The sequence below is a fragment of the Cucurbita moschata genome, unplaced genomic scaffold, assembly GCF_002738365.1.
Source record: "Cucurbita moschata cultivar Rifu unplaced genomic scaffold, Cmos_1.0 Cmo_Scf00007, whole genome shotgun sequence".
Taxonomy (NCBI): Eukaryota; Viridiplantae; Streptophyta; class Magnoliopsida; order Cucurbitales; family Cucurbitaceae; genus Cucurbita; species Cucurbita moschata.
In genome coordinates, this window is record NW_019268523.1 from 5,562,860 (window position 1) to 5,574,351 (window position 11,492).

The window sequence follows — 11,492 nt, forward strand, 5'->3', positions numbered from 1 at the left end:
AACAGAATGGGTTTGTTTTAGATAATAAATGAAAATGTTATGACCTCATGCATCATTGTGTGTTCATGCATCAGTGAATATCCCCTTATTATGACGGTACAAACATGTACATTATGAGGCAGGAAAACAATCATTATGTTTATTATAATGCTATGACGGTCGCTATTCCTAACTGGTGTTCGACATCAATAGCTCCAGAGAATGCTTGCCCGAGAGAAAGGGGCCCAGGAGGTGTGCAAACCAACTAGTGAACCCATACTCACATGTGTGGGTCATATGTAGAACAGTAAATACACATCCAATTACCCATTTTGGATAGCCGCCTAAAGAAATATAGACTAAAAGGATAGTTCTCATTCATGATTACAGAGTATTTCTTAAAATAATCAAGGCACGTGGTACTTCTATTTCAGGTAAAGGCAAAACACTCTTGCACTAGTTGACGACGACATGACATGTAATAGACCAAATAAATAAATATAGTTAAAAGAAATTACTTTAAAAAAAAAAAAAAAAAACCTTCCCCACTTTTCTCCACTAACCCCTCATCCCTACCCCTATTTTCTATCCTCAGCTCACACCCCAATTATCTAACCCCTTAAAATATGTTGATGTTTTCCCTATTAAGCATGTTATGTGATGATGAGTGTCATATTGCATCATGTCGATAGATCGACATAGGACACAACCCTAAAAGCATGAAAATGATATAAATATAAATATTCAACGAGCATGTGTTACTTAATGTAACAAAGAAATGAAACTAGAGGGTTATGTCCGAAGAGATGATAAGATGGACTTAGAGGGACCTCATGCATATTGTATGTTCATAAGCATATAGATACTTCCTCTAGAGATGATGAGTGCAGACGCGCACAGTATGACGAGCAGGGTGTTTATGTGAAGCATGACACTATAGGGTTCTGCTGACCTTTAGACGTCGCTATAGATTAGCTTGACTAGAGGGTTCAGGGGGTGTGCGAGCGCCCTGGAGATTCACACTCGCACGAGTGGGTCGTGTATAGGGAAATATCACATTCAATTTGTCCGAGACTAGAGGCCACCCCTAGATGAGCTAGAGATAGGTCCCAAGAGCATAATTGCATGTGTTTGCATTTGCATGACCCCTAGTGTGGGGCCACTTACTAAGTGTTCTTTGAAATAATCAAGCTGTGTGCCACATCATTTTTCAGGTAAAGACAAGGCGCACATGTGCAGAGGACGGCGACATCGTGAACAAAGACTGTGGCACGTGCATACGGTAGACTTATATTTAAATTCTTAATCTTAAGTTAGAATATGTTGTTTTGCATTTCATTGTTTTAAATTATTTTGTATTTGTTTTTAATTTCGCTAAATTTCAGTATTCGTATTTAAACAAGTAACACCGTGACTGTGTTTTCAAGAGAAAGTATTTAAATGGTTTCGACATTTATAATAAAGATAAAGTTTTCTTTTAAGAGTTATTTTTCTGCATAAGAGATGAGCATGAGACGTTAGTAGCGATTCTGAGTATGTAGAAATTTAGAGTCGTTACATCGCAAATTGAGACTATGACACATGTATAAGATAGTTGTATTTATTTTTTTTAGACTTAAGTTAGAATATGATGTTTTTATCTTTAATGTTTATTAATTTTATTTAGGAATTTGTTATGTCATTTTAAAAACGTTTTCGAACATGTAAGTCCATGTAAGTCCATGTGCTTTCTACGGGGGAAGGTTCCATCCGGTCCAATCCTAATTTCATTTATTAATTTATAATTTTTTATACTTTTATGTATTAAATATATGATGTTTTTAAAGGGGAAAAAAATCAGAAATCTAGTTATTTATAATTATTCTTTTGCAGTGGGAGAAAAATATATTTAATTAAATTTGCCCCCAAAGACATCCATACCTTCTCTTCAAAACCATATATTTGAATTTTCACCCATTTTTTAAATAATAGAAAAATAAAAATTTCACTAGTAATGTAAAAAAATCACTATTTAACAATAATTAAGTTTTGCTTAAAATTAAATTTGATTAATTTACAAAATCACAATTAAATAAGTTTATCAAGACATAAACTTCAATTAAAAACTAATTCTAATATTTTATTTGTCTAAATATTATGAATGGTAGATTAAATGTGTTTTATATTACATTGATCGTGAGAATACTTTTTTCAATAACTTTTCGAGTTAAAAACTAATCATGAGGAATAAATTATAATATTTTTTTGCATTAAAAATATTGAGAGTACGGTAAAGTTCTACATATGAGACGTTTTGGATTAAACTAAAAAAACTACAAAAATTTATATACAAAATAGACAATATCTTAGAATGGTTGGCGTTGAATAAAAAAATTGATGAAACTAAAAATAAGAGACTCAACGTCCTTCATCCGAGGAAGCATAGTAAAAAAAATGTTCATTATCTTTAAAAAAATAATTATAAATAATTTTTAGAGGTGAAATTTGAATTCAAATTTAAACCCAAAGCTTAAGAAAAAAAAAACTAACGGTCTTCTGAAGTTTAGTTGAAATTAATATTTTCTCTATAAAAAAAGAAAAGACAAATTCATTACCCTAATTATTTTTAACGTGAAACGAATACAAACATTTTTTTCGTTGAAATCATTAATTATATGAAGATATTAATATTGATTTTATTTTGTAGTTTTTAAAAAATTAACGGAACAATTTTTTTTTTGGGTAAGAAGCAAGTTTTTTTTTTTATATATATATAAAAATTATTAAATTTTAAATGTGTTTAATAAATTGATATCTTTAATTTAAAATTGAATTTTATGTGTAATATTAGTTTAGTTATTAATAAATTATAAAACAATAAATACACAAAATTATCAAAGTAGAACGTGTTACAAAATTAAATAATAGTTAATATTGAAGCCACTGGAACACTCCCATACAAAATAGAATCTGAGTCGCCTAAAAGGAGAGGGACCGAAAAAGAAAAAGAAAAAGAAAAAGTAAATTCTCATCTGTAACATAAAGATAATATATATTCTATTCCACGTGGCATCACAACACGACATTTCTCCATCGGTTTCCGCCACTGTAATACAATGCCGCAGAATCAAGCAACCCCGTACTCGTCGCCCCTTGGTTCGTTCTTCTTCTCCTCCTCCTTATTAATCTTCAATCTCCCATTTCCCCTTTCCTCATCTCTCTCTTTCACCTGCTCTCTGTTTCTTCAATCTCCTTCTCTTTCTTCTTCGCCGCTGCAACTCTTCCAGTCATGGTTCGCTTCAGTGTCACCAGGAAGCAGACCGCCCCTATCGATGGCCAGAAGCCCGGTACTTCTGGCCTCCGCAAGAAGGTTCGTTCTTAGATTTTGCCTTCTTTTTCTTTGCATTTCCCTGTATCATTCCTCGATCGTCGTCAGGATCTGCCTCTAATTCGTTTCAGTTCACTTTGTTTTCGTTTTTTTTTTATATTTTTTTTTATTTCATTGTTCTGATCTATGTGGATCTGGCTTCTTCGTACTGATCTATTGTGGTTTTCTTTTGGCTAGATCTCGTGTTGATGACTTGTAAACGGATTCTAAGTTCCTTATTGATTGGCAATGTCGGACTATTTGTTTTCCGAATTTGTAGATTTGGATAACTTATTGTACTGTTTTTGAATAATTTACTCACTTTTGAGACTTCTTTGGATCCGTCTATGTGTTTATTAATCTGGCGCCTTGAAGTTGAATATCGATTGTTTTCTGAGTGATGCATGAGCGTTGGATCTTCTTGATTTTCTTAGCTATGTCGCTGGAAATTTTCAATGGATACGTCACGTGTTGTTTTGTTCTCTTCTCGAATCAATGGGATTGACCTGTCTTATTTTAAATTGTTTTCATTTGTCTATTCCTTTGAATCCATTATCTGCTGATTCTGTACTTTTATTAAACATTGTCGCGTGTTCTGAGTTCGATCATATTGGAACAGTGCGCTAGATCTGGTGCCTTAACTATCTGTCTTAGGATTGTTATGGTACCCAAATTAGATTATTGTGGAAAATTATTTCGGTTTCTCACTGTTGTTTAGATTATAGTGCATTGCAAATTCCCTTCATTTCGTTTCTACTCTGGAATGATATTTTGTGGTTGGACCTTTTCCAGGTTAAAGTATTCATTCAACCAAACTACTTGGAGAATTTTGTTCAGGCAACATTTAATGCATTGACTGCTGAAAAAGTCCGAGGTAGTGGATCTTTCACTTCACATATGAACTTCCTAGTAGTTACGCAGAGCTGATTAATTTTCATTATGCGTTTGATCAATCTCTATCAGTTCATAATTTGTTTCTTATGGGTTCTATCAGTTCATCATTACAAACTCCTAATCTTCAGCTGTTTAGAATTGATGGTGGCTTTGTGCCTGGCCTGACAAAGGCATTAGGTGTCAATATTGTATACTACCAGTCGTTGCAGGGTTCTATGTTCTCGCTACTCATATTTGCTTTTTGCATGGAGCTTTTGACTCCTCCCTCTTGACTAATTCATTATGCTAGGGTCTCAACTCAACATTTGTTCTTCTGTCCAGACATGGAATTCAAATTCTCGTTATGATTTATTTGTTGGTCTTTACTTTTTTCACTTAACCACTATTCTGAAGTAGCCAACTTTTGATTTCTGCTAGAACATTACTCTTATGGATTTTTCTTTAACTGTAACCTTTTATTTGTGGATAAAGGGGCTACACTTGTTGTTTCTGGAGATGGACGCTATTATTCAAAGGATGCTATTCAGGTACCATTATAAGTTTATTTCCATAGTGATTACAGGGTCGTGTTCAGGAATTGATTCGATGGGAAATTCAAGTCAAATCAATGACAAGTGAACTAACTCTTAATATTATATTTACTGTGTTTGTCTTATTGATGGATTGATTTATTATTGCTATTTTAGAAATGGAACTTTCCTTGAGAATAAAGGAAAGAATACAAATGGAGTGCAAAAACAATGCCCATCAAGGATTTTGAAGCTCCATTTTGGCTTTCAGATCAATGCCCAACAAAGAAGGGCCCACCACAACTAACGACCTACTGTGATTAAAGAAAAGGGCCAAAGATAGATACAAAAATCTTTAGATACAGATACCCAAAGATGGCAATAAATTTGGCTAGAGCCCACACCTCATCCTATTTTTCTAATCCCTCAAAAATTTTCTCTCATTTCTCTCTAGCCAAATGTTCTACAGAATAGCAAAGGAAAAAAAAAAAAAGGCTTGCCAAAGAATACGACCCTTATCATGAAAGCGCAGGTGGAATAAGACATCCTCCAACATAAGATGACAATCTCTGTTGCAAACCATATTCACACTGTGTTTCTAAAAAGGAGTCCCAACCTAGCGAACTTGCATCTCCGAAGAATGTGACCTAGATCCTCCGATGCCTCATTGTAAAAGTTGTGGCCCTAACAAGAAAGGCCTTCGAATGTGGTCCATGGTGTTGACTCTCTAATGTATGATTTGCTAGACAAAAAAATCGTCTTCACTACAATTATCATGGAACTAGAATGTAAAGAAAAAAAAAAAATAAATTATTGAAGGTATTAGTTGACAAATACATGAAATAAAGTATTAATTTCAAGTTGGTGCGAGAGCCAGGAAAGAAAGATGTTTATAGAAAATTGGTGAATTTGACCATGACTAGAAAACATGGGTGATTCATACCCATCTTATGACAATACTTACAATTCCATCGATTTTTCTTCTAAAAAGATTTACAATTTATCGATTAAAAGTACCTCTATGTTGATTGCAACTTTATTCAACACAAATTGTCAAGTTAAGTACATCATGTTAGATAAGGAGAGGGGCGAGTGTCTCATTTGGTGAGTTATTATGTGGTTTCTAGAACATAAGATCTAAGAGGTTTCAGAGTCTGGCAACTTTAGGTGTCTGAGCGAACCTATTTTGGCGAGTGGTTGTGGCATTTCTCCTTGGAGATCATTACTTGTGGCATTAGTTATTGTAAGGAAGTATGAAACCCTTTTAAATGGTCCTTCATTAGTTCAAGGCTTCGAACAACACTTTTCGGAGACTGTGCAAAGTGATCTTTTATGGGATTCCTTCTTTTCTAAGTTTGTTAAATGTCTTGTGGGGAATGGATGGGAAGACACCTTGTTGGGCGATACTCCTCTTTGTTCTAGATTACCTCACTTCTATCATTTGTCCTCTAAAAAACTAAATTTGATTGTATCCATTATTCGTCCTTCATGTTCTTCCTCCCTTTCCTTGGGATTTCGTGTTTCTTGTCTGATAGGGAATAATAGATGTGGAGCCTTTTTTGCTTGGTGGGTTTGTGTTTTCCTTTTCCATAGGGAGTGCCGTTTTTGGACTCCTTACCTGTCCAAGGAGTTCTCCCATAGCTATCTTTTTTCTCTTCGTATTTTGAGAGATTCCTCTGCCTCAGATTGTCCCATTTTCTCTTCATTGTGGAAAGTTAAAATTCCAAAAAAGACTAAATTCTTTGGCTGGAAGGCCTTGCTTTGCAGAGTGAACTCTATTGATCGAGCTTTGAGACATTCTGCCTTATTGTTAGGCTCTCAATGGTGCATCTAACGACCTAGATCATTTCCTTTGTGATTGTAGGTTTGCTTACTTTATCTAAGATAGATATTTTCAGCTGTTTGGTGTTAGCTTTTGAGGAGTACGGACTGCAGTAATATGATGGAGGAGATTCTCTTGGCTCTTGCATCAGTCCTTTCGCGATCAGGGTTGGATTTTGTGGTAGGCTGGTTTCTTGGCGACCTTTTGGGGTTTGTGGCTTGAAAGGAATAACATAACATTTTGGAATGTAGAGATCACTTGGGAGGAGGTTTGGTCGTAAGCGAGGTTTAATGCCTTTGTTTGGGTGTCGTTCTCCAAGTATTTTGTAACTAGCCATTAGAACTTATTATTAGAGATTGGACCCATTTTTTGTGTAGTTAGTTGCTTGGCTCCTTTGGTTTAGGCTGTCTTTCTGTATGCCCATGATCCTTTAGTTTTGTTTTCGTTTGTTTCTTCTCAATGAGGCATGGTTTCTCTTAAAAAAAAAAAAATCCTGTTAGATATGATAGTTTACTGTAATCATTCTTTTGTCATTGGCATTATCGATTTATAATGTTCTGAATTTGTCTGAGTTATTTAGTTAACAACCTTTTTCCCTTTTAATTATACATTCTTTATTCTAAGTCTCCCTTTTTTTTTTGGTTTTGTTTTTTGAGGAAGATACGAACTAGCTATTCCTTTTGGTTTGTCTGAATGTACACACATGCAATACACATGCTCTCTCTCTTCTGAGTAACCAAGTTGTACTGTTCTCCCTTTGAATGATGATTGATATCATTATGCCCAAAAAAAGAAGTAAAGGTTTTGGCTTCAACATGAAAATGCGAATGACATTCTTATTCTTTTTAAGGAAATCCCATTTTTACAAACTTAGTAATGATAGGGGTGCGAACAATTTGTTCTTCCTCATTTACTTTCTAAACATCTAATGGCATGATAGTTGCTAATAAACTCTCAGCTTCTAGTGTGAAACCAATATTTGTTTACATCTGGCTAATGGAAATCTTATTTTAGGAATCCTGGTCTGAACTATTTTTAGTTTTCTCAACATGTCATGTGTCCTACTTAATTGATGTGTAACCTGTATTTTATATTTCCATATTTTATTGACAGATTATAATCAAGATGGCTGCAGCAAATGGGGTACGGCGTATTTGGGTTGGTCAAAATGGTTTGCTTTCAACTCCTGCTGTGTCTGCTGTCATACGTGAAAGAGTTGGGGTTGATGTAAGTGAAATTACTTTTATACATAAGCTAAAATTCCAGCCTCATGATGATAATATTTCAAGTCTTTAATAAGGATAGCCATCAAAATAACTTTTCATACCAGGGATCCCGATCATCAGGAGCATTTATTTTGACTGCAAGTCACAATCCAGGAGGCCCCAATGAGGTAGTTGTCCTCTATTTGCTACATTTTCCTCTCGGTTCTGAATGACGTTCCTAAATTAAGTCAATTGATATGTTGCAATATTGTCCATTTCTTAGTACATTTGTTTCATGAAGGGGAAAAAGGAAGGAAAAAACGAGACTAATGCCTGCCTGTAAATGAATGGCCTTCTTTCTTGTTTATTAGATAGGAATTGTAATAATCAACTGCCCAGAAGGAGGTTGTTGTCCTCTATTTGCTACATTTTCCTCTCTGTTCTGAATGACGTTTCTAAATTAAGTCAATTGATATGTTGCAATATCGTCCATTTCTTAGTACATTGTTTCATGAAGGGGAAAAAGGAAGGAAAAAACGAGACTAATGCCTGCCTGTAAATGAATGGCCTTCTTTCTTGTTTATTAGATAGGAATTGTAATAATCAACTGCCCAGAAGGATTTTAGAACTAAAGAATTACATTCCTACGTTTTCTGTGCTTCCTTCTTCAATGGATGTGGTCATTCTAAAAAATGCGTGAATAGTTAGGGTGCGCTAAAAGACCCATTGGAGCATCTAGATGACATAGAATTGTTGCTTTCATCGAAGTTACCTTATTATTTGACGAGCTTTATTTATTTTTGGGAAAAAAATATTTGCAGGATTTTGGGATCAAATACAACATGGAAAATGGTGGCCCTGCTCCAGAAGGAATTACTGATAAGATCTATGAAAACACAAAATCAATAAAGGAGTACTTAATTTCTGAAGATCTACCTAACGTACTTTTCCACTCTCTCATATTACAATTTCTAATTACTCGCAACTCAATTCTTGTTTATTAAGTTTTGTCTGTCATAGGTGGATATTTCCGCAATAGGTATTTCTAGCTTTGGCGGACCTGAAGGACAATTTGACGTTGAAGTTTTTGATTCTGCCAGTGACTATGTGAAGTTAATGAAGTAAGCTTTGTTGATCAATATTGTTGTCTTTATGACAACATGTCATACCTTTTTTATTGCTATTTCCCCCTTCATTTCTTTCCTTTGTGGTTTCCTACCTTCCTTTATTTCTGGATGGTTGTTTTGTAATTACTCATTGTCAGATACCGTCGGTCTAAAATTAATATTGAACCAGCGCTAATTAGTCAATTATTATCATTGTTTTGCTTGTTAACCTGTGATGGGGCGTGTTTCTTTTTTCTTCCGCAAAATATGGTCTTTGTTTTTTTCACAATTAGTTTGTCTTTTATATATTTGTCCCCTTGAAAACTTCTTGTATATGGAGTGATGATGTCAACAACCTCTTCCTGTCTGGAATGTAAGTTAATTGTCTCATGGTATTGATATTTCTGTGCTGTTTCTCGTTTGGATGTTTGGTAATTGCATTTATAAGCTTTTATCCTCGAGGGTCATTATCTCTGTGATAATCTTTTGTGTTCATTTTGTTTCAGTTCTCAGAATGTTTCTTCTCTCAATTTAACAGGTCAATATTTGATTTTGAATCTATCCGCAAGCTTCTATCCTCTCCCAAATTCTCATTCTGGTACGTATATCCTCATGGAGGAACCCTTTTCAGAGGAACACTTGCCTCTTTATGTGTAATCTCTAATGTTATGGTCATAAATACTAAGATAAACATGTTCCTTTTGAAGTTATGATGCTCTACACGGTGTTGCTGGAGCTTATGCAAAACGTATTTTTGTGGAAGAGCTCGGTGCAAAAGAAAGCTCATTACTGAACTGTGTACCTAAGGTCGTCTTCTCTTCAGAATATATTTTGGCTTTCCTTATATGAAAATTACTTAAATCTAGTTTTTTAATTTTCTATATTATTCTTGACCGATATAACAGGAGGACTTTGGAGGAGGTCATCCGGACCCCAATCTGACTTATGCCAAGGAATTGGTTGCTCGTATGGGATTGGGTAAATCAAGCTCTGGACAAGAACCTCCAGAATTTGGTGCTGCTGCTGATGGTGATGCAGATCGCAATATGGTCCTTGGTAAAAGGTATCATAGTATTGCCTAATCAATTGTACTGATATGTAATAACATTTCCTCTTCAATTATTCTTTATGTTATTTATTGTACTTTTACAGGTTTTTTGTCACTCCTTCAGACTCTGTTGCCATTATTGCTGCTAATGCTGTTGAAGCTATTCCGTACTTCTCTGGTGGTTTGAAGGGTGTCGCCAGGTGCTACTTTCTGTTACTTGACTTTTGTTACACTCTGCTAAGTCTCCTGATTTACAACTCTGCTTTCCTTTCCCTACCCTTGGTTCTGGAGGCACCTTCTTTATGTTGTATTTCTGTTGAATTTTTCCTGCCCAGCAAACTTTAAAACTTTGTTTGGTAACAATTTGGTTTTTAGTTTCTTGACAAGCTTATAAACACTACTTCCACCTATCTATTCCTTTAGTTTGCTATTTTTTTTAATTAGCATTCATAATCTCAAGTTGGTTAAAGTTCAAAGTAATTCAAGCCTAAAGTTTGTTGTTAAATGAACTAGTGAATAAAAAACAAACCATTTGGATCTAATCTTATATAAAAATATTTTTTGATTAATAGGCTTTGTAGTGTTTTTTTGGTCACTGCATAATATATATTCGTTGGGTAGGTTTAAATCATATGGTAATGGAATAAATGCTATGTGTATCAATAATCTGTTTTAAATATACTGTGGAAGAATGCAACAAATTTTATAGATGTCGTACATCTAATGAACTATCTAATTTTACGCATGTTCATTAGGGAACTTCCTTTATTCTTTAGCATCATTTGAACATTTAAGAATCTTTTAGAAAAGTCATTTAAGTTATTTGATGTTTTGTCCCTAATATTTCTAGGAGCATGCCGACCTCTGCTGCACTAGATGTGGTTGCCAAAAACTTGAACTTGAAGTTTTTTGAGGTCATTTCAAGACTTTTATCTTTTATCCTAAACTTTATAGGTTTGCATCTTGCGTCCTAACGAGTAATTTTGTTATCACTTATATCTGTACTCCAGGTGCCCACTGGCTGGAAATTTTTTGGTAATTTAATGGATGCAGGAATGTGCTCCGTCTGTGGGGAAGAGAGTTTTGGAACTGGTCAGCCTCTGATTTTTCTAATTTATTTGAATTTCTGGTCGTTCCAGAGTTGATAGATTCTGTATTAAACTGATTTTTGTTTTTGTTTTTACTAATTTCTTGTACAGGATCTGACCATATCCGTGAGAAAGATGGAATCTGGGCAGTTTTGGCTTGGTTATCTATTCTTGCTTATAAAAACAAGGCAAACCTTGAGAGTGGAAAGCTTGTGACAGTCGAAGACATAGTTCGCCAACACTGGGCCACCTATGGTCGTCATTATTATACTAGATACGATTATGAGGTATTGCTTTTGGTTATTTTTTATTTTTTAAGGCGCAGATGTTATAATTGGACTTGACATATCTTATGAATGGTTTTAGAACGTTGACGCTGGAGCAGCAAAGGAACTGATGGCGAATCTGGTGAAGCTGCAATCTTCACTTGCCGAAGTTAATGGGTATGTCTTTTTTTTTTTTTTTTTTTTTTTTTTTTTTTTTTTTTTTTTTTTT

At 34.5% G+C, this 11,492-nt stretch overlaps 1 protein-coding gene across 2 annotated transcripts in view; it reads left to right on the forward strand.

Moving 5' to 3' along the window:
• The first annotated feature begins 3,062 nt into the window (after positions 1 to 3,062).
• LOC111445092 (phosphoglucomutase, cytoplasmic) overlaps positions 3,063 to 11,492 on the forward strand; it is a 20,248-nt gene continuing 11,818 nt past the window's right edge. The window contains exons 1-15 of one of the 2 annotated variants that reach the window (XM_023083319.1): positions 3,063 to 3,328; positions 4,118 to 4,199; positions 4,691 to 4,746; positions 7,664 to 7,777; positions 7,881 to 7,943; positions 8,577 to 8,696; positions 8,776 to 8,876; positions 9,400 to 9,459; positions 9,569 to 9,668; positions 9,767 to 9,924; positions 10,014 to 10,109; positions 10,760 to 10,823; positions 10,920 to 11,001; positions 11,109 to 11,284; positions 11,364 to 11,440. In XM_023083319.1, coding sequence (XP_022939087.1) covers positions 3,248 to 3,328; positions 4,118 to 4,199; positions 4,691 to 4,746; positions 7,664 to 7,777; positions 7,881 to 7,943; positions 8,577 to 8,696; positions 8,776 to 8,876; positions 9,400 to 9,459; positions 9,569 to 9,668; positions 9,767 to 9,924; positions 10,014 to 10,109; positions 10,760 to 10,823; positions 10,920 to 11,001; positions 11,109 to 11,284; positions 11,364 to 11,440 — 1,430 coding nt within the window. In that variant the 5' untranslated portion in view covers positions 3,063 to 3,247. The remainder of the gene's footprint in view (positions 3,329 to 4,117; positions 4,200 to 4,690; positions 4,747 to 7,663; positions 7,778 to 7,880; positions 7,944 to 8,576; positions 8,697 to 8,775; positions 8,877 to 9,399; positions 9,460 to 9,568; positions 9,669 to 9,766; positions 9,925 to 10,013; positions 10,110 to 10,759; positions 10,824 to 10,919; positions 11,002 to 11,108; positions 11,285 to 11,363; positions 11,441 to 11,492) is intronic. The other variant, XM_023083318.1, reaches the window with a different exon arrangement.